The sequence below is a fragment of the Barbus barbus genome (genome assembly GCF_936440315.1).
Source record: "Barbus barbus genome assembly, chromosome: 21".
Lineage (NCBI taxonomy): Eukaryota > Metazoa > Chordata > Actinopteri > Cypriniformes > Cyprinidae > Barbus > Barbus barbus.
In genome coordinates this window covers 21033701-21060402 of record NC_136749.1, presented here as the reverse complement: position 1 = coordinate 21060402, position 26702 = coordinate 21033701, and the positions used below count along the sequence as shown (strand labels likewise).

At 37.6% G+C, this 26702-nt stretch overlaps 1 protein-coding gene across 3 annotated transcripts in view; it reads left to right on the top strand.

The window, feature by feature from the left end:
* The window catches only part of LOC306887115 (phosphatase and actin regulator 4B), a 45969-nt gene that overhangs the window by 12022 nt on the left and 7245 nt on the right, over positions 1-26702 (top strand). The window contains exons 1-9 of one of the 3 annotated variants that reach the window (XM_079444648.1): positions 8311-8443; positions 10754-10924; positions 11360-11440; positions 14779-15228; positions 16731-17135; positions 20510-20641; positions 22689-23199; positions 24114-24406; positions 24924-25104. In XM_079444648.1, coding sequence (XP_079300774.1) covers positions 8398-8443; positions 10754-10924; positions 11360-11440; positions 14779-15228; positions 16731-17135; positions 20510-20641; positions 22689-23199; positions 24114-24406; positions 24924-25104 — 2270 coding nt within the window. In that variant the 5' untranslated portion in view covers positions 8311-8397. Of the gene's footprint in view, positions 1-8310; positions 8444-10753; positions 10925-11359; positions 11441-14778; positions 15229-16730; positions 17136-20509; positions 20642-22688; positions 23200-24113; positions 24407-24923; positions 25105-26702 lie in introns of those variants that run through there. The other 2 variants (XM_079444649.1, XM_079444650.1) reach the window with 2 other exon arrangements.

The window sequence follows — 26702 nt, the reverse complement described above, 5'->3', positions numbered from 1 at the left end:
TCCTTTGTCTTTTATTTTTCCTAGTGTAGATGCATGTGTTCTTACTGTGGTACTGAACTTGGAACGGTTGCAAAGATATCAGAAATTTTGGAATGAGTTGGGTTGCGAGATGAATAGGTCAGAGTTCCTTTTGTGATTGTGATCTATCCAACTTAGATGTACAAATTTTATGTAACATGCCGGAACCATGTAGCGCACAGATATTTTTGCTCTTCTCTCTTCCTTTGCTTGCCTTATTGCTTTTGTTTCTGTTTCATGGAGTTGTATCATTGCAGTATTTCCCTCTTGCTCTTTCTGTATCTGTTGCCCCGACTTCAGCATTATTATTGCATGGTTGGTGGATTTCATAGCTCACACACCACAGAAAAAAGGATTGTTTGTTCTTGGTTCTCTGTTACTTCATCAAAGCCTCAAACATTTCATTTTTGTTCAAATAGTTTAAAAGATGTGTTCAGCCGAAGATTATTACAGCATAAGCCAATTTTATTCTAATCCCCTGTTTTGCATAATTTTCCCATCTATAAACTAGGGTTGATGGTTTATTTTTTCCAAAAACTCTGATATATTTTTTTAGGATTCTTTAATGAATAGAATGTTTAAAAGAACAGTATTTATTTAAAATAGAAATCTGTTGTAACATTATAAATGTCTTTACCATCACTTTTAATCAAATAAACAAATAATAGATAATAGTAGGCCTCTAATAATTTAGTTTTTGTTTTCGTTAAATAAATCAAATTCACCATAAACATTTGAATGGTATTTGGAGTTTTTTTAAATGGCAACCCATTTATTACCCATTGTTACCCATTATTTATTTACCCTAAAGACAGAATAGGTCTAAGAAAACTGAGGTCCAAACAACATTGCACCCACTGAGGGTGCGTAATTGATAACAGAATTGTAATTTTTGCGTGAACCACACTATACTGTAAAAAAACAGCCGTTGTGCTGCTGATTTTATTCAGTCGACAGTTGAAGTTTTACATTTTTCATCTTGGAGACTAAGGCTTAGTCTCTGAATTATTAAACAAGGCTGGCATGAGAACAAATAAATATTGTTCTAATGAAATTTGAGATGCTGATTAGGGTTTTCCAAAACATGTGTGTAATAAATGTAAAATCATCAGTCATGCAGTTGAGGAAGCCTGAATTACTTTCTTTCAACTGTGGGTGAAGTCACCGGCAGTAATTCATTGCTGTTTATTTGTGCATTAATGTACACTTGATATCTTGACTTGGATGTCTATTTAAGATGTGGCAGGAAATGAGATCAAATATAGTCAATTAAAGGTGTATCATTATATTTCTTTCTTTTGTGCTTCATTTGGCTGCTTTTGAACACAAGAACAATTCCTGAGTGAACGCCTCCTTATGATCACACATGGTCATGGATGGTGACCGAAGATCTGGAGCATTGTTGATCATCGGAAGGATCTGGTCCATGACTGATGTTTCCCATATAAAGAAAGCTTTTATATACACATCAGTGTAATTCAGGGGGTTTGGAACAGAATCCCTTTGTTATACGCTGTGGAATGAGAAGTTGTGTCAGGCTGTAGGAAATGGGATTAGGAGTGCGATCTGCTGTAGTCAAGTTACACAGCTACACACTTCCACATTCCCGTTCTCTGCTAATGTACTCTGCTGGATAAAATTGCATTCTTGGAATTCCTGCGGATGAAGAATTGCTAAGTGCAGAGGGCAGGAGTCCAGATCTTCTGATCACTGAGTGTATACTAATAGATTGAATTTTTAAGTAAAACAGAGGGATTGTTTAGGGCAAATACCTATATTCTGTATAAATCCTAAAAAGGATATTTCACCCAAAAAATTAATTGTCATTGTTTACTCACCCTCATGTCATTCCAAACCTGTCTGACTTTAATTCTTTTGTGAAACACAAAAAGAGAAATGTTGAAGACTTGCTCCTTGGGGCTGGAGCTTTTAAGCTTACAAAGGACACAAAAGTATCATAATAGATGCTCATATAACTTGTACACAATATGCTAAAGTTTATACTTGCTTCCAAAAGTTTTGGCCTCGGTAAGATTAGTTTTTTTTAAGAAATACGGTGAAATTAATGCAATAAAGACTTTTAGAATGTTACCAAAATTCTATTTGAAAAATTTTGTATTCTTGAATGAATTCTGACAAACAAAATGTATCATTTCCACAAAAAAAAAAAAAAAATTAAAGCAGCACAGATGTTCTCAACTTCACTAATAATAAGAAATGTTTCTTGAACACCAAATTAGCATATTGGAATGATTTCTGAAGGGTCCTGGAGCACTGAAAACTGGACTAATGACTGCTAAAAAAGTTACATTTTAAAATCTATTAAAATAGAACAGTTATTGAAATTGTATAAATATAAATAATTGTATAAATGTATAAATATATAAATTGTAATGGTATTTCACAATATGACTATATTTACTGTATTTTTGTAAATGCAGTAAATATAGTAATATTTAATAAAGTAATGCTAAAGTAAATGCAGCTTTGGTGAGAATAAGAGACTTCTTTCAAAAACATTCTTCATTACCCAAACTTTTGAACAATAGTATATCATATTTTACTAATAACCTATCAGCGATATTTGTTCATCTTTTATGTTATGTCTATATCACAAACCTCAAAGAACACAAATTTGAAGGCTGTCACTATGTTCTTATTAATGTCAGAGAAATTTCACATCTCATTTAAAATGTTCACTAACATGATGACCTGTTTCTCTTGCTTTTGTGTTCTCCATAACCACAAGGTCAAATGTCCTCCCAGCTGATACCATTTTTCCCTCTGCTGGCAGAACTTCCCTTTAATCCCTTCCTTTTTTTTTTTTTTTTTTTGCCTTTCATTATCACACGCAAACCCACGGACACACTCACTTTCCACTTTGACCTCTGCTTTAAGGAATGATAGGCATCCGTCTGCGTCTATGCTGATCTGCTTTGCAAGCTCATTTATAAAGTGGAGGGAGAGAAAGTGGTATGGAGGGAGGGTCCCGTGTGAGAGAGGGAGAGGGGGTGGAGAGAGTTGCAGAAGGAGGAGTGGAGGAAAAAATAAGGGCTGTTGGCATGAGATCCACTCAAATAATAGGGAGAGAGGAGCTTGGGAACATTGGCTTGGATGGTGGAAGGAAACATGAGATCGACACTAGGTGACATGAAAGGGGTTCTTTGAAGCTGAAAGGAAAAGCGGAAGGTTTGGGGGAACCTGGATTGCCGCTGCTGTCCAGGGAGGTGCACCTGGGCAGGAGCTGCAAACGGAGGCCCTTTGGGGGCTGGAGCATGGGACAGACGTTCCCTCTAGAGACTGCACCTCAAAACTCCTGCGCACACTTGGGTGAGTCAAGAAAAAGGCCTATGGACATAGCATTTTAAGGCATTGTAGGCACACTTCAGGCATGAAGGTAGTTCCAAAAGATAGGCAGATTAATCATGCGGCTGCATTGCATAAAGCTGTCCTTTTTGGGCAATGCAATCCCAAAATGCACTACAAAAAGCTCAGTAAAACATACAAACAAAAATAACAGAGCACATTGCATAATGACCTTCCAGTATAATGTGTTCTTTGAAGTTTGCAAAGTAGAAATAAGCTAAAAGAGGTCAAATCATGACAGATGAACACATGTTGTTAATGGAAAAGGAAACCTAAATTTGTGAAACAAATCTTTTTTCTTTCTTTTTTTGGAGAAATTTTTATTTAAATTCACTGATCCAGTTTCACAAAACTGTTGATTTTTTTTTATGGTTATTTACGGTTATGGAAGATTATTAGTAAAAAATGATATACAGGCTTAGTATGACTTGATGTTTTTCAAAGAAGTCTCATTAGCTCAACAACATGCTAATGACAATCTCCATATGAAGTTTTGAGGTTCCAAGGCAGCTAAGAAACTCTCTTAGAAAGCAGATACCAATATAGGCAGCAAGCAGTGAGGCGGCTCGCTAGGTTTTAGAAGCATTAATCTCAGCAAGCATTACCTCAGCTTGACTTCAACACAGCAGGAACTGGTTATGACTCAGCAGTGGGTCTCAAGTGTGAGTGGAAGGAAACCAGACATGGAGACGAGCAGGACAGCGGTGGGGGTCTTTGAGTATCTGTGCAGAAATTCTTGAGCATTGTCTTTTTTTGGTCCTCATTACTGAACTCACATGATTTCACATTGCGTGTGAAGTTACAGGAACTGTACCTTTTTGTCAGCTGTGATTATTAATTGAGCTGACTGTCATCTGGTGGTTATTCTTTGTTCTTCCCTGTGTAGCAGATAATTGTTAATTTTTTATATAAATTTTGCTTTTGGAATGGTTACTGTACTTTAATTCAGGAGGCAAAGTCAACACTTGAAAAACGTGTTTGAAACGCAAACGTTTTGTCCATGTTTTTGGTCACTAGCTGCTTTGTTTTGATTAAAGTGCTGTTGAGCTGGTCTCAAAATGCCATGTATCTTTTTTTACATCGGGTTTTCAGCTGTCAACCTTCCACTGTTTGTGGAGAAAAGCCTGCGGTCTGAATCCTGATGATCTTTGTACTATTTCCCCCAGTGCAGGGTGTGAAACGCCGCCGATAGTGATGACAAACAAGAAGACAAAGCACAGCTGACATTCAGTTGCTGCACAGAGGAAGCTATCAAGTCTTTACTGTTCCTCAGCCAAACAGCACGGCAAGGTTTCATGTCACAATACAGGCTTCTTTGTTCTCTCAGTGGACTCTGCTCACTGTTGCCTCTGCCTCTATATTTGTTTGCAGTGGTTTCTCCTTGCGCCAAAATGTCAATTCGCTGGAAGCATCTGAAACTTTTTATCCCTTACAATATGTCCAATTGAAGCAACAGAAAAAGACAGTTAAAGCGATAGTTCACCCAAAAATGACAATTCTATCATTAATTACTCACCCTCATGTTGTTCTAAACCCGTAAGACCTCCGTTCATCTTTGGAACACATTATGATATTTTTGATGCATTCTGAGAGCTCTCTGACCCTCTATAGACAGCAATGATATTACCACGATCAAGGTTCAGAAACGTAGCAAGGAGATCGGTAAAATAATCCATGTGACATCAGGGGCTCAACCGTAATTTTCACGAAGCTACGAGAATACTTTTTGTATTCAAAGAAAACTAAAATAACGACTTTATTCAACAACTCATCTCCTCCGCGTCACCCTAGTGCCATTTTGGAGAGTATCCATTGAACGTAAACTGCGTATGCTGTTCTGTGTCAGCTGTGCCACACGGATACGTTTTCTACATTGTTTACTCTTTTATTTGAATGAAAACCACATATCCGCATGGTGCATACGAACCCCAGATTGTCACATGGATTTTTTTACCAATCTCCTTGCAACGTTTCTGGACCTTGATCATGTTAGGATCCTTGCTAATTTGTGTTCCGAGGTCTTACAGGTTTGGAACGACATGAGGGTAAGTAATTAATGACAGAATTTTCATTTTTTGGGTGAACTATCCCTTTAACAAAGTAAAATCTTTTTGAAAATGGATATTAAATGTTTAATTATAATTAAATATTTGTTTTAATTTTAACAGTATAATAATGATATATATGTATTAGTGTATAATTGATTTGTTTTATTTATTAGCTGTCAGACAGTAAAACGGACAGAATAGCTGTTTGCATAGTAAAACCTTCTTGAAAATGTGAAGTATTTTCTATTTCTGCCCTATAACGCACCACCATACACTAGACCTCTGCGATTACATATTTAGTACGTTTTCTTTGGCCATTGTATTATGTCTCATGCGGTATTTTGAGTATCTTGTCCCAAGTGTTACATTTTTAATATGCCGTTTCAAGTTAAAAATAGTCCAGGTTTTACAACTCCAGCAATCTGCTCCTTTGTTGAGCTGCGTTTGTGTTTTTGAATTTTTTTGCTCTGTTTGTGATTGCAAGAATACATCTCATGTAAAAGCCCCTTAAGAATCACATCTGATATTTTTACAGTCGATAAGTCAACTAGTGATTCAGGCAGCCCATCGGCTAGTCAATTTGGTGTATGTTATTCCTAATACGCTTTTTTGATCATTTGAAGCAGAGATTTAAGAAGAACTATACATTTTAAATAAGTCTGAGAAACAAGGCTGTCTGGAATGAGAGACTGTAGTTATTTGTGCATATACAGCAATGAATAAGGGGGTGGTGTGTAGCGGCAGGGCAGTGATTGACTCTTCGTGGTTTCTCCCTGCAGAGACAGACTGTTACATAATGAAACAAGCTGCTCCAGGCTGAATGCCGGCCTTATTTCCGACAACACAACTGCCTTCACACTCCTCCTCTCTTCTGCTTAGCATATACACCTCAAGCCTTTGGCTCTGGAGTTGCATGTACAAATGCACACGTTCACTCATGCTTGAGCATGTTATCAGTCGACTAGCTGGTGGGTTACCTGAATGACAAATCAACTAATCAGTCAAGGATCGGATTTATATAAGATGTGTTAAAAAAATGTTTTGTGGTGGTTGACAGAATGCAGAGGACTTTGCAAGAACAGTGTGAGATGCTCTTTGGAAGACAATTGGATTTTGTTTTGCTCTATGTGATGCGGTGGGGCTGTGTAAAATGGTTTTGAGTTCTTGCTGTTCTGCTTAATGTCACTTCACTTAAGTGCTTGATTGTTTCAGTCTGGCTAGGTAATGTAGCTGAGAGGTCCTTCAAATCACTTGGCCAATAGAGGGTAAGCCAAACTCATTAAAGTGGAATAAGCAGTCAGTGCCACATCCTTTGAGAAACAGTTAAACATCTTTCGAGAGTACTGGGATCATTCTGTGGGAAGAACTGGAGTGTGTCCAGATTTAGCTTTATTTGGTGTTATAGGACTGGTATCGGCAGCTACCTCATGCAGCGATTCATACCTCAATACATTTTGACTGGACCTGTTTTTAGATTTTAGCAGAGCGCAAGATTATAACCGTTTTTTCTTTAAAAATTAATAATTGCCAGCATTTCATGTTGTTTTATTATATTATATTTTGTTTTATTTTTTATTTTATTTTTATTTGAATTGGGTATTTTTTTTTTTTTTTTTTTTGTGGTGTTTTATTGTTTTGTTTTGTTTTATTTCTTCATATTTTATTTTATTAAAAAAGCAATAGTTTCCACAAAATATTGTTCCACAAAACGTTGGTGCCTGAGAAATATTTCTTGTTTAATCGGCATATTTAATGATTTCATATTGTAATTAGGCTTTGTTATCGCAGGAATAAATTATATTTTAAAATGTATTAAAAGAGATTACAGTTCTTTTGAAATCAGTATTAGTGTTTTACTGCATTTTTGATTAAATAAATGCAGCCTTCATGAGCAGAAGAGGCTGCCAAAAACATTTTAAAAAAATATTATTGGCCCCCAACATTTGAAAGGTGGTTTAAATAAAAATATTATAATAATGCATATCGATGCAATGCCCAATGCAGTATCGTAAGAAAACAATATCCATATATGAATGTGTCAGCAGTCTGTTAGTATCCGTATGTCTGATAAAATAGAGATTGAAGTTGAAGTAAAAGCACATCTGTTTATCATGGACTCGACATACGTTTATTGATGTGCAGTCGTGTTTGTTTTATCTGCCGTTGTCCGTTTTCCCGTTTCATGCTGGGTCGTTTTGACTCTCTTCACCTTTTACTCTCTTCCCCCCTCTCTCTCCCCATTTCAGGATCAGGGTGCCGTTTCCTCCCTCTGTTTCCCAGGCCTCGCCCCCCTCTGTTTTCCAAGGCAATCTGAATCTCTCCCTGCCATAAATGCACAGCCTTTCATTCTTTAAACGCCTCACTCCCGGCACTCTTAAGTGACATCTTTAGCTCCGTGACGTATCATTTGGAGCCCTGTCTTCCGGATCTGTTTCCTACTAGTTCACTTATCTTGCCGCTATTAGTGATGTCTGATCCATTAAGGGCTAATATCTTGACTCAGGCTGCCCACGCTTAAGTTTAATGCAGCTGGATGGTATCTGCGTAACACATTGGTCTGTTTTCTCACCGAACTCGGTGGATGTGCGTCATTCGCTGATTGTCTTTCCAAAGGTTGGGACTCTTTGCCGGCTGTGCTTTTAGGACCTGATTATGGATGCGTGGTCGACTGCTGGTGTTTCTTAGATTTCTATGGGTGCAGCTCTTTTTTCGCATGCCAGTGGTTCCCTTTGTGAGACATTCTGGCTTTTACACTTCTTATGTACTCAAGGAACTGAGAGTCCTCACACTTTTGTGCCTGTTCCTCAGATTCGGTTTTTCATCTGAACTGTTGGATATATGGTCTGTTTTAAGTCGTATTGTTTTTTAGGACCATCACTTTTCCGTTCGTTCTCCTACTTCAACATTTTCCCTCACGTTCTTCTTGATTTGGAGACGCCAAACAGGAAAGGAAGTGGACGCTTGTATGGCTTGCTGCTTTCAAACAAGTTGCTATGGCAGCTGGAGTCCAGGTAGACTGATGCATTCACACACTAATATGTAGTCATGGGGGACACTGTATTAGTGTTTAAATAATTAAGGAGCAATTTGGACCTGTTTGTTGAGCTTCATGAGTCTTTATGTTGCCTCTCTTGCCTTCTATGCTCTAATGGGTTTTTTTATCCTGTTGATTTGTGGGTTCCAGGTGGTGGGTGCTTATATTTACTTATCTTACACACAGCATAGTAGGTCTCAAGGGGCATTCTGGGCTTTGTTAAAATGCCTTTCATTTTAATGTAAGTGAGAAGTATTAAGTAGTATAAAGGTAGTGATCTAGCAAATATTTGAATGTCAGCTGCACTGTGCCAAAGACTACAGTAAAGCCCTTTACAAATGAAGGTTACTAAATTTGACATTCTACAGATTAGGAATGGATCAGGATGGTTATAGGCATCTAATGAATTAAAATGACTGGTTTCTAGATCAAAGTTTTTGGATTATTCTTTTTTCTTTGAGGTTTTTTTCATCTGTGTTATTTAACATGCCATATTTTATAGAAAAACATAATACTGAAAGAACAACAGGGTTCCTATTGCAAAACCTGAAAATATTAGGAAATTGTGTCTGAAAAATTGCATTAATATCACACGTTCTATAGTAAATAATATGCAATTGTAATATACTCCTAAAAAAATAATAGACCCTATTCTCAAAAGGTTTTACTTTTACTTTGGATCAATCTAATGCGTCCTCATCCTGAGTAAAAATATTAATTTATTAAAGGATTAGTTCACTTCCAAAAAAAATTTTCCTGATAATTTACTCACCCCCATGTCATCCAAGATCTTCATATCTTTCTTTCTTCAGTTGAAAAGAAATAGTTTTTTAGGGGGGTTTTTTTGAGGAAAACATTCCAGGATTTTTCTCCATTTAGTGGACTTCAATGAAACCCAGCGGGTTGAAGGTCCAAATTGCTGTTTCAGTGCTGTTTCAAAGGCCTCTACACAATCCCAGCCGAAGAATAAGGGTCTTATCTGGCAAAACGATCGATCGTTTTCTAAAAAAAAAATAATAAAAATGTATATACATAATTACATAGTCACATTGGAAAGGTCACTCAATGACGAATTCAGAAGTACTGACCCAGTGTTTACAAAGTGAATGTGCAAAGTAAGTCAAATGCGCTTTACAAAAAAAGGTAAAACAATGATGTCGGTCGATTTTGAAGTTGGAGGAGAAAATATTGAGTTTTTCGCCCTACCCTACCTTTTTGAACCAGAGTACACAGATGAACTAACCGCATATGACCTTTCCAGCATGATTACGTAATGAGCATTTGTGGTTAAAGTATAGAATTAATTTTTTGTAGAAAATTATATAAGCCTTTGAAGCTGCACTGAAAATGCAATTTGGACCTTCAACCCGTTGGTTCCCATTGAAGTCCACTATATGGAGAAAAATCCTGGAATGTGTTCCTCAAAAACCTTAATTTCTTTCCGACTGAAGAAAGACATGAACATCTTGAATGACATGTGGGTGAGTAAATTATGAGAGAATTTTGATTCTAGAAGTAAATAAATCCTTTAAAAATTCACTTAAAAGTATTTCAGTACAGGCAATGATTTATAATTGGCACAGCATAACAGGCACTTTTATAGGCCGATATTCTCAAAATGGAAAATATTTTTGGTACTGTAGCTCACTGTGCTTATGGGACGCACAGCTTCTTCAGCAGTGTATAAAAGAGAGTACAGTGAGGCCCAGCCAGCTCCATCAACCGGAATGTTCAAAGCCACGTTCAGCACCCACTTGATAGGCCAAAGATGTGAGATTGTGAGTCTCTTGGCAGTGCTGGACCTGATAGGAATGTGAGTGTGTAATGTGGGGAAGCAGTGGCCTCTGGCCAGCTCACCATGCTGAGATGTGATTGAGGTCTGCAATGGGGATTTGCTTGTCTTGTCACGAGAGCCGCCAGAAAACACTCTGCGTTGGGGTCTAAAACAATAGTGACTCTAAGGAGGCTCAGCAGTTTAGTATGTTTTGATATTGAGGTTGGAGAAGGGTTGTGGTATCAAGTATTTTGTGGATGAGAATGTCTTTGGATTTAAGCCAGTGCACAGGACGCAGCTGCATATATGGGACAGTATGTTTGTCATGTTTGTGTGATGGCACAATATTATAATTCATCCTGATGTGGCAAGCTATATATACTATGCTTTCATAAACTGTGCACAACACAATTTTAGTTACATAAACCATCTGACCCAAGGCTTCTCGGAGCCATTGATATGCCCTGTGATTGAAGGGTCAGTCTGGGGACTGATTCTCTGTCTCTTCTCCAGATGATGAAGGTGACCACCAGCACAGCGGCACGGGGAGCGAAGGGGGCACGGCAGGGGATGGCACCCCTCCTCCTAAGCGCAAGGGCAAGTTCTCTACCCTGGGTAAGATCTTCAAACCCTGGAAGTGGAGGAAGAAGAAAAGCAGCGAGAAGTTTAAGGAAACTTCAGAAGGTCCTTTGTTATTTTCTTTTCATATTTGTGTTGGAAAAGAGCTTTCCTTTCCTTGACTTTTTTCCTTAAATCACAGCCTAATGTTTGTTAATGTTTTCTTTCCTTTGTTGATATGTATGTTTTCTCAGATGTTTTAAACAATGAGATGATTTCAAAATTCCTTTGCCAAGTTTGTTTTACTTGAAGACTCTATAATATCTGAAATGTAATGCTAACCCAACACAGTACTAAAATATTTAACAAAAGTAAACACAGTTGTCCTTATATCGGTTTATTATTAATGTCCAAATGTGTTTTAAATGTCTAGTTATTCAAAGGATATTATTCAAATTCAGAATTAGCCTGAATTAGGGCATTCAAAACCATTAAGGTGTAGACAACCATGTGCCATTGCGAGTTTATCTTTTATATATAGTGTTTTTGTTCTCCCCACAGTTTTGGAAAAACAGATGTCGATGAGGAGGCCAAGACAGGAACTGATCGAACAGGGAGTGCTCAAAGAGCTTCCTGACAATGGTAGGAGAGAGAAGTGTGTGTGTGTCTGTGCTTTCTCAAAGGTGCCATAGAATGGAAAACTGTATTTACCTTGGCACAGTTGAATAATAAGAGTTCTGTACATGAAAATGACATACCGTGAGCCTCAAACACCATAGTTTCCTCCTTATGTAAATCTCGTGAATAAAAAAGACCACTGAAACATAGGCGAATCAGAACATAACACCGACTGTTACGTAACAGTCGGGATCACTAATAGTTACGCCCCCAACATTTGCATATACCCGCCCATGTTCTAGGCCAGCCGCCAGCCGTAAAGAAACAAGTGAGGACAACAGCGAAAATGGCAGATAATGGAAATAAATGTAATGTTCCAGGCTGTGCAGAGGATGTGAAGTGCAGGGATGGGTTGGTGTCTGTATACAGAAAGGCACGGAAAGCAAGTAATGCGTTCTAATAAAATAACGCAAGCTACTAAAGGGACATGGTTAGCTCCTTGCTAGCGGTTGCCTGTTACAGTACATACGATTTCACTTACCATATAAACAGAGTAAGGAAATATGACTGACGATGATGGCGAATGATTAACAGATCCTGAGCACCACTGACAAGTTTGTGCGATCGCGAATCTCGAAAGTGAAAGTAAAAAGCAATTGTGCATTTAAAAACAGTTTCAATGCCCAGCATATTAATAGCGGCTCCCTGATGCCCGCATTTTATTTACAGTATAATTACCCAACGATATAACTGCGCAAGAAAGTATTGAAATATATATTTTCTCTGTGTTTCCTTCCTGTGAGCTACTGAAATGAGCCGCACTGTGAAACAGCCAATCAGAGCAGAGCTCAACATTAATATTCATGACCCTTCCACATAAGCCAATAACAGACCGTTTCATTCTGGGGAGAAATCCTAGGGTTGTAAATGCACATGTAAAACAGTTTCTGGAGAAGTTTTGCCCTTACCTTAGCCACATACCTTCTGTGTAGATATCAGAGAACAATTTAAAATATTGTATCAATGCATTCTATGGCACCTTTAACTATATTTTGTACGAAGAAAACCTCTGTTTGGGGATGTCTTTATTTTCTAAAAACAAATAGTTTTTTTTTCTACAAAATGCAGAAAGTTTTCTGTTAGTGTTGAATTAATAGAAGTTCAACACTAATAGAATTTCAATTTAAATAGAGCTATTTAAATAGTTATTTTTCCCTACAAAATGCAGAAAGTTTTCTTAGTGTTGCTTTACAGCATTTATAACTAGCTGTAAATAAACTCTGTGTGTGTACATGCCAAGAATATGGATGTTTATTTAACTATGGGCAATTTTATGTCCCAGGGGTCGATTTATTTATTAATAAAACATTTTAATAAATTTTTATTACGTGATTACAGATGTTTTTGTTTTTCTCCACATTCAGAATCTTTAATAATGCATCACAAAATAATAATTGCAAATATTTAAAACTATTATGATCGGGAAAAAAAATCATAATAATCATAAACCAAATCAGTATATTCATATTCTATACTGATTATACACATGCCTGTTTATCAGTTGTCATATTGTTTCCAACAAATCCAGTATTGTTTCCCATAATATTTTTGTCTTTTATTTGCAGTTAAGCTGTAATTTTTGGTAAAATCATGCAATTACATATATTTTTGTATTATTATCTACTTGTCGTTTTTAGGTACATAAAATGCTGGCTACTGTAAGAAATTAGTTTGCCATTAAGTTCCAAAAATATTATTTACACCACAGAATGCATAATTTGAAAAAGATGGAAAAGACATTTGTTGTTTAAGGAAAAATTATTAAAATGGCACTCCTCTCCTGTGAGAAATGAATATGACCAACTCTATTTCTAAAAGTCCATATAATAGAACAAAAAGCATCCATGGTTGATGAAACAACCAAATATGTGTGTGTGTCAGGCAGGGGGTTTGCTGCTTTAACTTTTGAGTGGTCTCACTGTATTTCTTACATTCCTTTCATTGTGGTCTTTGAGAATACTGGACATACCAACAGAAAAAAAACTTGGGGCCTCAGAAGGAAAATAAACATTGGGAATGTTTTCCCCTAGTTTACAGATGTGTGGCATACATTACAGCTGAATCAGAATTCTGTGCCTCAGAGCTATTTTGATACATGTGCCATACATTAATTTCAGCGCATCGTCTCTCTTCCCAGCAGAGAGAGACAGACAGCTCAGTGAGGTTGTATATCATCTCTGTATATCAGGCTCTGTTAATGTGGTAGCAGTCAGGGGAGCTGAGACAAATTCTGCAGTTTTTGAGGCAGATGAAGGGTGGAAATTTCAATTTGATACCTTTTTTTGACTCTTCATATTTTGGGAAGGAAATGACATGTAGTTTTTCTTAAGACAAGAAAGTGGAGCAAATTGTGCCCTGCAGCAAAAAGCTTTGAAAGTCATGCGCTGTGAACCGACTGCTTTAGAGGCCTATTTATTTGAGAGCTGCTCGTGTAACCTCTGAGAGACGTGTGAGGAGACGCAACCTGTACTTAAGAGCTAATCAGAGCTACAGGCTCGTGTAGAACTTCTGAAGAAAACCACGTTAGTCTCTAACCCGATTTGAAAGGGTTTTCCAAACCTGATCTGTTAGAAATAAAAATGCTAATCCTTCTGAATTTTTGCTGGGCTGTTGCTTCCAGAGAAACATAAATATTTGTTTAGTGAATACAGTACTTAATAGGTGAAGCATGTCGGTGCACGTCTTGTTTGTGTATATTCACAATACGTTCAAATGCCTTTTATTCCTGTGGAAAACTGTTAGTACGTAATAAAACATAGTAATGACATTTTTCATTAAAGCAATGAAAATTCTAAACTTGTATGACATTATTTCCACCATATAATACAAAAGGAGACATTAAGCAAGATGTTTATGCTGCTCTCTTCAGCCACAGTTTATTTTAAGGTCCAATTCTTTACTATTAGCACATTGAAATTGGTCATGAGACACATAATCCAATGATATTTGCCATTATTGATGTAACACCTGGTGTGACCCATCTTGACACACAATAAGTGATGTAAATGAGATTTCAGACACATAGCAGAGGAGAAAATAATGGTATTTTCAAGACTTTTCTGACGCAAAGATATTGTGTGATTTCAGAAAACGTTATATAATTTAGCACAGAAGTCATATGAGTTAATAGTGCTTTTTGTATTTTTTTTCTTGATACACTATAAACCACTTTTTCTCCCCTCCCCCCCTCTCTCTCTCTCTCTCTTATACATACCCATTAAAACTGATACGTATGATTAAAAAAATGTAAATGTTATATTAAAAAAAAAATGTATATGTAATTTTTTCCCACTTGTTTTCAGAATCAGTTGAGGCCCATGGCCACAAGACACCTTATGTGAAGAATGGTCACACTCTACCTGTGGGAGTTGGTGGAGGTCTGGGACTAGAGCAGATTCACTCGCCTTCTGAATCCGAATTTAGAGTCAACCCTGTCTGGCTGCCACAGCCTGATGACCGCAGAGGTCGTGCCCCTTCTGACGGGGATCATCGCGGAGCATTGGGCCCCCGGTCCTCCAATCAGGATGAAGGCAGGAGAAGTGGTTGGTCTGTTGGGACAGAGGACTGGAAATCTAATCTGGCCTGGCAGGGAGATGATATCCGACATGGAGGAAGGCTACATGTTGAAATGGACAAGAGGCCTGGGCTAATGAAAGCCCCCTCTGAGGATGGGCGCAGGACTCGCCCCGAAACGGACTGGAAGCCAACTCTTCCTCGCCACTTGTCTGTCGAAGAGGCAAGGGGAAGACGAGGTTTGTGGGATCAATTGTAATCATTTTTCTCTAGTTCCCTTTCTGCCTTCCTCTTCTTTGTTCTCCACACTTCCGCCATCACTTCCTCACCTTCTGTTGGGCCAACTGGAGTGAGACGAGCGTCTATGTTCCCTTGGGTTCTGCTCCAGCTAAGGTTCTTATTTAGGAACTGAGCACAGCTAAGCTGAATTCTCCTGTTCTTTCCTAATTAATAAACCACAGTCACCTCAATCCTCATCAAAGTGAACATTATTATTTAGTCCTTTGGAGACATATTTGGCCCTCCACTAGGACAGATGATACAGTTTTAATTTAAATTATGCAGTCACTATTCAAATGTTGCTATATGTTTAGAGCAGTGCAGCTTATATATAGTTATAGAAATGTTTTTAGCTTTCTGATGATATTCAGTATCCATTTTGACCCTCTGAAAAAAAAATGTTTTCAAACATTTTAACCAGCCTTTGTAGTACTTAAAACTGTATAATATAAGGAGTACAGATACAGTATGAAGCTATAAAATAATCAAAATTATAGATTTTTCTTTTATGCCAAAAATCATTAGGATGTTAAGTAAAGATCATGTTCCATGAAGATATTTTGTAAATTTCCTACAGTTAATATATCAAAACTGAATTTTTGCTCCGTAATATGCATTGCGAAGAACTTCATTTGGAGAACTTCACAGGTGATTTTCTCAGTATTTAGATTTTTTGGCACCTTCAGATTCTAGATTTTCAAGTGTGTTCTAGTGTGTGTGTACGTATATTTTTATAATGCTAAAAATATATATTTTCCCATCAGCGATGAATGTAGAATAAAACGTAAAAAGAAAACCATTTTTGTGAGTGCGGATCATAATCTCCTATACATATATTTTTATTATTTTATTTTATTATTTTATTTTAATTTTAATATATTAAAAATGCCACATGTTTGTCAGAATGTTTTAATGATGATTTAACACTGTTTTAATGCAACAGTGTTTCTGAGTATTGTTTATTTACTGTTATGGTATTTATTCATATTTTTAATTGGCTTTTATTTTTATATTTTAGTTTTTTTATTTTCCTTATTTTCTTATGTTCTTCATTTTTATTAGTTTTTGTTTTAAAATGTATTCAGTTTTAATTTATTTGTTTCATTTTTAGTTTTGATTACACAATTAATTTCAGTTAGTTGCAGAGTCAACATTACTAATTTTCAGGTTAAGTATTTAAATCTTTAAATGTCCAACTTTATTTTTAATAAACTAAAATTATTATACTATGTTTAATAGTTTAGGTTTTAGTTTACAATAACAACACTGTGATGTAAATGAATCACTGAATCAGATTTTTCAGGCAGTTCGTTGAAGCAGTTCAACTGTGAAATTTAAACTTAGAAGTATTAAACATAACACTAATTTCAGATGAACTTGAGTTATTATGAGGCTCAAACTAAGCATAACACTAAATAAACGTTTTAATTTGTTTTTCTGAATATGATGTATTCCCTTACAGAGTCTGACAGCAGTCAATATGTTCCTAATTCAGAGGTTCTGAGGGACACACTGCGGGAGCCTCTGCCCCCCAAGCAGTCCGTCATGCCTCCCAAATGGCTGATGACTTCCACCCCAGAACCTGGTGCTGACAGTTTGCCCCGCACCCCTGTCCACAACCCCGCAGCTGCTTTCTCTTCTTCCTCTGCCTCCTCCAACTCCTCCTCCTCCTCAGCTGTCAGCACGGCTGGAAAACCACTACGAAACGTATCCTCGGCAGGCGCCAACACACAGGCCTCCAGCAGCGCTCCCCTTACCACCTCTTCAGCACCATCCTCTATGGGCAATGTCCCAGCCCAGCCCAACAAACAGCCCCCTCTTCCTCCACCCAAGCCAATCAACCGTAGCAACAACCCCGCCATGTTTGGTGAGTGGTCACAAATATGTCATAAAAGTTAACATGACCCCTGTAATAGACGCAATTAATTTGCTTCCTCGTGAGCTCACTGATAAAACTGTGATATTTAATTCTCCCTATTAAATGCACAGGCATGGGTGTAGATTTGGGTGGTAAGGAGATTTCAGATCACCACAGATGACTCATCTTTAAGCATTAAAAGTTACATATTTTAATCACTACTTACGATGTAATGCTTAGATTTATGATGTTTATTTATATATTTATTTACAGTCTTTATATTCTAAAATATTTTAGTGTATAAATGATATATAAGAAAATCCCTTTTCTAAACAGGGACAACTGATCAGCAGTGGAAACATTTGGTTAGTTGAAAATGCTGTGCAACTGTTTTAGGCAAACCTGTAATGGTGAAAATGAGGAAATGAGTAAAATACTCAGTAAGGGAAGTCAAAGCAGCTTAGAATTAAAATGGGAATTTCAGTAATATTCAGATCCTTTCACACTTCAGCTGTTAGATACTGTGACAACGTGTATAGCAAGGAAATCCTTTAATACATAAAGATTTGCAGTATTAATGGTTTCTGTCTGTTTGTAACTGTGTATTAGTGTAGTTTGAGGGATTTTTAAAATATTCTGACTAATATTGAAAGCAAACCTGCTGCCTCTGCTCACAGGCACGCACTACACCATCTCATAAAGAGACCACACTGATGCTTATATGTTTGTTAGAGCATTTTTACCAAGACTTCTTTATCTGTTTTTCTTTAATATATTTTCTAAGCATGTGTGACATGCAGTGGTGCCAAAAAAGAAACGTGATTTGTAGTGTAATTGCATTAAATCCACGTACATGTGTCATGTCCTACATCATGAGAACGTAGCCATGTGTTTAATACATTTCTGCTGTTCTTTGCTTGCTGAGCCAATTTTTTTCTTCTTTTGGGGTTCTGACCCTTAAGCTGATCAGCTTGATAATAGTCTTTGATTGCGAGATTCTGAGTTATTACTAAAGACAATGTTTTCATTTATGCTGTAATCTTGGATTTGTCATTTGTCCCTGATTATTGCAGAAAAACAATAGGCATGTTTGTTCCAATTTAATGGGAAGTCTTTCTTATTTATGAGACTTTGTCCATTTAAACGTGCTTGTTAAATCAAATGAGAAGTGCTCCTTACAACCGCATGCAAAATTTCATCCTGCTGATATCAGTATCTGATGTTGAATGTAATTTATTAGTGCTTGACTTAAACTATGAAATTCTAATCAATACATTGTTTAATTTAGGAATGGTATATTACAGCAGTATAACACAACAGTCCTGCTGAATTGAAAATCAGCATGGCTGTGATTTGTCTGTAGGTTTTTTTTTTTTTTTTACTTCAAAGCATCAAGTTTTTCATGGTTTGAAATGTCTAAACATTGTCTCAAACATTAAATCTTCATACTGCCTCCTGCTGTCCATCTGGAAAGCAGTCAATGAGCATGTCAGTCAGTGCTTCTGAAAGACAGAGCTGTACATCTCACTTGTGTGTTGTTTTACTGCTTATAAAGAATGTGCTGAGTCACAGTACACTGGAACAGTCCAGATCTTTTTGTTGAACCTCAGCCACCAGACTGTAGCTCTGCTGCATTATAAGAGTAGATATTGTACATAGATCTTTCTGACACCATTTGTGTTAGTAACTAACATGGTTGGTTGCATAGTGCTGTGGCATACCATTTTTGTTGGTATAATGAGAGTTGTTAGTTAGCTAACATGCTGAAGATAGTGGTGCTATTGACATTTGGATCATATGGGTATTCATATTGATGGCTTTAGCTGGTTGTTTATCTCACATAATTCATTTAAAGTCAACATGAATTGCCATTTGCAACCCATTTTGCTTTCATAATGTCGTATTTCCAAGTGAAACCGAATATTTAAAGGGGTCATGAACTGAGAAATCAAAATTCCCTTTATCCTTTTTTTTACATATAAAAGGTCGTTGTGCTATAAAAACATTCTTTGTTTCAGAACTTAAAACTTTCTCTTTAGTCTAGAAACGGCTTATATTGATGCCAATCAAAAGGGTTGTGGGATGTGCCACAAATAGTGTGGCTAAACACCGCCTCCGCAGAAGATCATCAATACCTGCTTCTACATCACTGCCTGTTTAGCCCTCCCACTGAATTGTGCACATAGTAGGTAAATGACAAGAGTGGCAAACACAGGTCTACCCAGAAACCAAATGATAAAGATGGCTCCAAAGACAACAAGTTGTGGAAAACACAGTCTTTGCAGTGCCGTCCTCCTGATCCCAGTATTAGGAAAGAGCAGAACAATTTTATTTTTAATGAAGTGCCAGACCGCATCAGTAAGGACCTGGTCCTTTGTTCACTTCATTTTACTGCAGATTTGTTTACAAACAAAGCACAATTTGATGCAGGATTTTCAGAAAGATTGAAACTGAAAGACAATTCTGTGCTGACAATATTGGGTCTGACAGAAATGTGGCACCACACATGTGTGAATAACTTTTTATTACATGATCACTATTGCTTTGTCTGTTATTATAGATCGTTTGAAATGTACTGAGTATTTGAGTATTTAAATCACAGCAGCATCCATCTCTGAACATGCACAACTCTCAGCCAATCATAGCAGTGGGCGTTTATTTCCGAGTCTACAATCCGCCACGCCTATTCAAACAGTGTTCTGATGAGGGGGGGGTCAAAATAGGATAGAAAATAGCCGATTACTTTTAAATTAAGAGGTTTTTTGATGTAAAAATCTTGATCATATTATAATTGGCCCTCAGAGAACAGTACAAAATAATAAAAAAGGCAGTTTGTGACCCCTTTAACAAGTAAAATTTAAAATGACAAAAAAATATATATAATTTAAAACTAGACAAATTTTGTTAAATGCCCAAAAGATTTTGATGAATGTATAAAACAAATGGCTATCTATTGGCTATTGGTTAATGTTATCCAGTCCTCTTGTTAATTCATGACAAATGCTATTTCCCAGTCCAAGCCTGTTTCTATTGAGAATATGATCTCAGCCATTTATGGGAACCGTGAAGTCAGACCAAAGTGACGTCACCAAAAAAAAGAACGTTTTTCATGTAATAATTTGATTAGAAATCAGGATCTCTTTTTTCTTTAGATTAGCCTGATGAACAAATCATAATAAGACCAGGACCATGTGCATTAAAACAATAAATGGGGTCAATTTTGATTTCACGTTGACTTTAAAAAAAATCTTCTGTGTGTAGTGTCACCGTCATGAGGCACACTGGCCTGATGTTTACAGTCATTTAGAGGGATAAGTCGTCCCTGCTTTGTGAAGATGTGTTTGTTTGATGCACGGGGACTGTGTGTTTTTGTCCCCCGCCAGCCTCCACCCTTCATGGGGGTGACGGCAGTGATTTCCCCCTCTACTGGTCCTGTTGGAAGCGTGAGGGTGACCATGACGTCTACCTGTCCCTGCCTGTCTACCTCTGCCGGCGGGCAGGAGGCATGTGCACAGGTAAACGTCGAGGCTGGGCCTGTCGCCAAAGCTGCGTTGCGTCCTTCATCTGCTGCCGTGTGCTCTAGCCTCATCTTTCTTACTTGGCAAAGCATGCCTTTAGCGCACTACCTGAGCGTGGGACTAACACGTCCCCTTGCTGCTTCTGCTCTACTCTTTCTCTCTCACTCACATTCTCAAGTGCAAAACTGCATGTTTCGGGCATTAAAGCTGTTGGCACATTATTTAACAGGTGTTTAAATGGCTAGAAGACCCCCTGTGGAATTGAGCCGATATTAGCGACCACTGCTGGAAATGCCCCATCATGCCAAAGCAGATGCTAGCATATGTTTGGATAAGCTACTCCAGGCAACAGTTGCTCCACAAGCAGCTGAGAGATTATAGAACGAGGAATGAATCCAGTCCACTTCATCACATGCTGAAAGCCTACGAGTTGCTTCGATTTAGGGCTGAAATTCATGCATTTGATTTTTAAAGAGGCAGCTAGGCTAATCCAAAGCATGTTTAGCTTAATTTATGCTTGCTTCACAGAAATAATGTGTGGCCGCTGTACTTCATTATACTTATACCATATCTTTGGCAGATAACGTAGAACCAATCATCTGTAAGTCATGTGACACGGACTTCGGAATGCATTGATTTAGCAGTCACATGGCTTTTTGTTAATGAACTTGCTAACTTAGAATGTGCGCTGTAAGAATTAGTTGGTATTCGGTGACGTTATTGACGAGTTGGGATGGGAGCCATTTGATTCTACTAATATATCACTAATCTGAAATAGGTTTCTATTAAGTTTCTATTAATTAAAAATGAAATTTCAGTCATTCAGTCACGACATGGGGAAGTCGTGGCCTAATGGTTAGAGAGTCGGACTCGTAATCGAAAGGTTGCGGGTTCGAGTCCCCGGCCGGCAGGGATTGTAGGTGGGGGGAGTGAATGTACAGCGCTCTCTCCACCCTCAATACCACGACTGAGGTGCCCTTGAGCAAGGCACCGAACCCCCAACTGCTCCCCGGGCGCTGCAGCATGGCTGCCCACTGCTCTGGGTGTGTGTTCACGGTGTGTGTGTGTGTGTGCATTTGTTCACTACTCACTGCTGTGTGTGTGCACTTGGATGGGTTAAACGCAGAGCACCAATTTCGAGTATGGGTCACCATACTTGACAATACGTCACAACTTTACTTTACTTTACTTTTATTTACTCATCCCTTCATGTCATTCCAAAACTGTATGATTTTTACGTATTCTATGAAACACAAAAGGATTGTTTTTTTTCTGTTCTGAATGCTTTTTACAATTCAGTTACATTTGAGTTTTCAGACTTCAAAAATTATACAAAAGCACTTTAAAAGCATCATAATTGTAGTCCATATGACTTCTAAAATCATATAACAGACGAAAATGTAAGGCATCTTTCCCTGATGTTCTCATATGCAGTGTTATTTTAGTATCATTTATATATTATAATATTTTATGATATTTAGAATTTTTTAGGTGGGACAGGGGGCTTTTTATTTAGATATATTTTTATATATATATATTTAGTTTTCATTTTAGTTTTTACTTCTATTTAGTTTTGATTTACAGTTCAGTTGAATAATTTAACTTTTATTTATTTTATTTTTTTTATCTAGGCAACATTTCAAAATGTAATTTACGTTTTCCATCTAATATTTACACTTGCTTTGTTTTAGCTTAATTTAGTTAAGGTAAATGATTTTAATAGTTTGTTAAAAATAACAATACTGCTCCTGGGAGCTGAATTAATGAGTCAAGGAGTTGAGACGGAATTATTTTGACCGGTTTTGTGAACTGGGTCAACTCAATTTTATTGACAAGTTTCTTAAAAAAAAAAAAAAATCTTTCAGACAAAAAAGACATACTGGTTTGGAATGGCATAAAGGATGAGTAAATGATGACGGAGTTATAATTTTTAGGTGAACTGTTCATTTAATTCTGTTGAGTAATTTTATAGTAATTTTTTAAAGAAATATGTTTGAAAATTGTTACTTGCATTTACAATGTTTTTGTGCATCTAATACTACAGCTGAACTCACACAAGGAGGTGTCAACTTAGTACCGGCCAAGCCCTCGCCCCCTATGCCCCCAAAAAGAACCACGCCTGTAACCAAACGCAATGCAGAGGACTCCCCGCTGACCATTTCCTCCCTTCCCTCCATTCTGTCCGAGGACATGAGGGCCAACATCCCCGGGGGCTACCAGCTGCCCCCGCCTCCCCCATCCCCACCTCTCCCTACACACATCCCCCCTTCCCCACCACGGGCCCACACCCATCATCTCCTCCACCAACACTCCTACCCCTACCCCCTGCCCCAGCCACTTCCTGTCCACTTTGACCCTCCCAGCCCTCCGGAGGATCCGCCAGCCCGTCAAGCCCCTGTTCCTTTACACATCATGATCCAGAGGGCGCTCAGTAGCCCAGGACCTGCTCTCCCACACCCAGATGGCTCCCAGCGTGCCCACTCACTTCTGTTTGAGACGCCACCGGAGTACCAGGGCAGCCGCCCACTGCCAGTCACCATCCAGCCTCTCAAACTGTGAGTGAAATCTGGGCAATTTCTTTACTTATTAATAGAGCCGTCAATCAAAAAATGCAATTATAAATAAAAAAATATATTTTTAAATATTGTTTTGTTGCTACACAACAAAACAAAGAAAAAAGCACTTTAAACGTTCAAGTAGGCATGAAATGAAAATTCACTCTATTTTGTAAATATGTATTAATTGTTATGTATTTTTTATATGTATTAACAGATCATCTTTGTATAATAAATATAACTTGAAAATATTACATTGCGTCATCCTCGACTGCTGAAGCCAAATTTTAGCACGTCCTTCTCTTTAAGCTTGTAGTTTTATCTTTTTTTTGTGTGTATATATAAGAGGAATATAAATATAAAATTGGGCCTGTAATGTAAATGTAAACTGTTTCACAAGCAACAGCAACAATAATTTATTAAAAAATTACAAAGCAAGCTTATTTTACTAAACCTACTGTATATAGAGACACTTACAATTACTTATATTATTTTCTCTGAGTAGTTTAAAATACATTACATATAATAGGGGTCATGATATCATATAATTTTTCCTTGTGGTCCCTAGAATTTCTATTGCCAAAACATCATGTGAGTCAAATCTAGTTTTATAACATTCATTTTATTAACATTAATTATTTATTATTTTTATTAACTTTTAGAAATATTAACTTATTTTTCTGGACTTCCTTTTTATGCTATTGCTGCCTCTTGATATGAATAAAAAAAACATCCATAAACATTTGGGAGATGCTGGTTCAAATCTCTCCTGCGTTATGTGGCTCTGATGACATTTTTCTCAAAAGAAATAAAAATAAAAGCGTCTTTTCTGTCTCTAACAGTTTAAAAAGTTGCAAAAACAGTACATTTTACATGCATATAGATCCTGTATGAAATAGATTTTTTTTATGCAGGGATGAAGATGACTACTCCGATGATGAGGAGGAGGAAGAGGACGATGACGACGACGATGAGGAACCTCCACCTGATCACCTCCCATCCCCTCAGTCCCAGCCAGAACTTGAGCCTCGTAGCCGCAGGTGCCTGGTGGGGGATCTGAGCATCAGCATCATCCCTGAAGGAAACAACAGCAGCGAGGAGGAGGAAGATGAGGAAGATCAACAGCCAGAGGAGAGCGACTCGGACGGGCCCGTGCTGTACAAGGACGATGAATCGGATGAAGACGAGGATGACGACAGCCCACCAAGTATGTGAATAGCTTTTATTACTATATATTACGTGTGCTGACTAATGCATTTATTTGATCAAAAATACAATAAAAACATTAATATTGTGAAAATCAATACAACTTTAACTAATTAACTATCTCTTTGAATATATTTGAAATGTATTCCTGTGAAATATTCAGTAGCCATTACTCCAGTCTTCAGTGTCACATGATCCTTTAGAAATTATTGTAATGTGGTGTTCTGGTGCTCAAGAAACATTTCTCAAAATGATCAATGTTGAAAACAGTTGTACTGCTTAATATTTTTGTCATTTGTATTATTTTTTTATTAGTTTTTGATTAAATATAAAATTTTAAATGGCATTTATACATTTCGTATTAAATACATTTGTGTTAGAAAGTGCCTTCTGCTGTCTATATTAATTTCAGTGTTTTTTTTTTGTTTTTTTATTGTATACTCAGACATCTGTCCATATAAAAGAGAGCCAGAACTTCTGACTGCATGCTTGTGCGCATGTGTGTTTGCTCGCTGCAGGTGCTCTGGCCAGCAGGGTGAAAAGGAAGGACACGTTGGCGCTGAAGTTGAGCAGTCGGCCCTCTGCCCCAGACAGGCAGGCTCCTGAGAGGCAGGCCAAAGTAGAGCACACGGGTCTGTCGTGGCAGAGCAAGGAGCAGTGGGAGGCCATCCGCACACAGATTGGTAGCGCACTCACACGGTAATAGCCCTCTCAGCCACACACACTCACGTAAATGCAAATTACACTGAAAAACTCTTATACTGAATATGAACACAGCTGTGAATGCAGGCTGTAGGTTGATAGTACAAGAAGAACCAGCAAGAAACAAGTAGGTCTGAAGTAGCTTAATATTCTCTCTCTCTCTCTCTCTCTGTCTGTGTGCAGTGCGCATGCGTCGGTTGAGTGTGGAGAGTGTTTGATTGAAGTGCGAGGTACGAGTGATTTATTACTTTTTTTCCTCCTTTTCTATCCTTGGTAATTTAGTTAGTAGTTGCGTTGTGTCTTTTGGTAATAGTAGTGAGAGGGAAGTTGTTTTTTTGAGGATTTACACTCCCAGTCTGTGTACTGGGAGCATGGCGATTCCAAGTGCGAGAAGTTTAGATTTTCTAACGAGGCGTCATGGAATAAAAGTGGATACTACTGCGAGTGTAGAGCAGTGCGCTTTAGCGGTAGGTGCAGTATTTGGTAATGAAAATCTTCTATCGGCGTCATGGATGAATAATGCTGTCGTTTTGTTTGTTAGGACGGTTGAGTTAAACTTGCTAACAGAGAGTGGTATTGAGATTGATGGCATATATATTTCAGTGCTCCCTCTTTCTACTCCTAAGAAGGTAACGTTATCTAATGTACCACCGTTTATCAAGAATGAGACGGAATGCTTTCTAGGTATGGAAAATTGATTTTCTCCCTTAAAGATGATTCTGATTGGAGTTAAGTCTCCTCAGTTAAAACATGTAATGTCTTTCAGACGTTTTACATACATGGTTCTGAAGGATAGCGTTGATGAACTTGATCTGACTCTTAATTTCCGTCATGATGATGTTAATTATGCCATTTATGCCACGACAAATGTAATGAAATGTTATGGTTGTGGAGAAAATGGTCATCTCAGCCGTGCGTGTCCAAAGAAAGGAAATGATAGGAATGGATTGATTGTTGTCACTGAAAATGTGCAAAATGATGTTGCAGCGGTTGCTGCTGAAATGCAGGGTCCAAGTATGGCACGTGTTGCTCCGGAAAATCCGATGGAAAGTTCAGAAGAAATTGGAAAAGATGAAATTGCTGCAAGTGAGAATGAAGAAGTTAGAATCTCCTCTGGAGTAGAACAGATAGAGGAAGAATTAGGTGAGTCAGACAATAGTAATGGTGAAAAGGAGGAAATGGTAATTGAAGAAGAAAATCCTGAGGTTGAGGTTCCAGTGTTGAGTGATGATGGATGTTTTAAAACTCCACAAAAAAGGAAGTTGGTGGAAGGTCATAAACAAGGTAAAAGAAAAGATGGTTTTGGTTTAAGTCAGACGGACACGGATAGTGAAAGCGATGTTTCAGTGCTAGTCTGCCTCTGGGTGGTTTTCCCAGTCGAATTTACACTGTTGATGACATTAAGTCTTTTTGAAAACAACGAAGAATCTGAGGAAGGTGAAAATAGAAGATTATTTTTTCAATGAACTGCATTATGTCTGACGTTCAGAAGTGAAAGTTGTTTCACTGACCAGGAGGTGTACCTTTTGAAGAAAATTCTTACGAAGTTAAAGTCAGAGGAATTTAAAGAAAACCGCTAAAATGGGTAGTTTGGT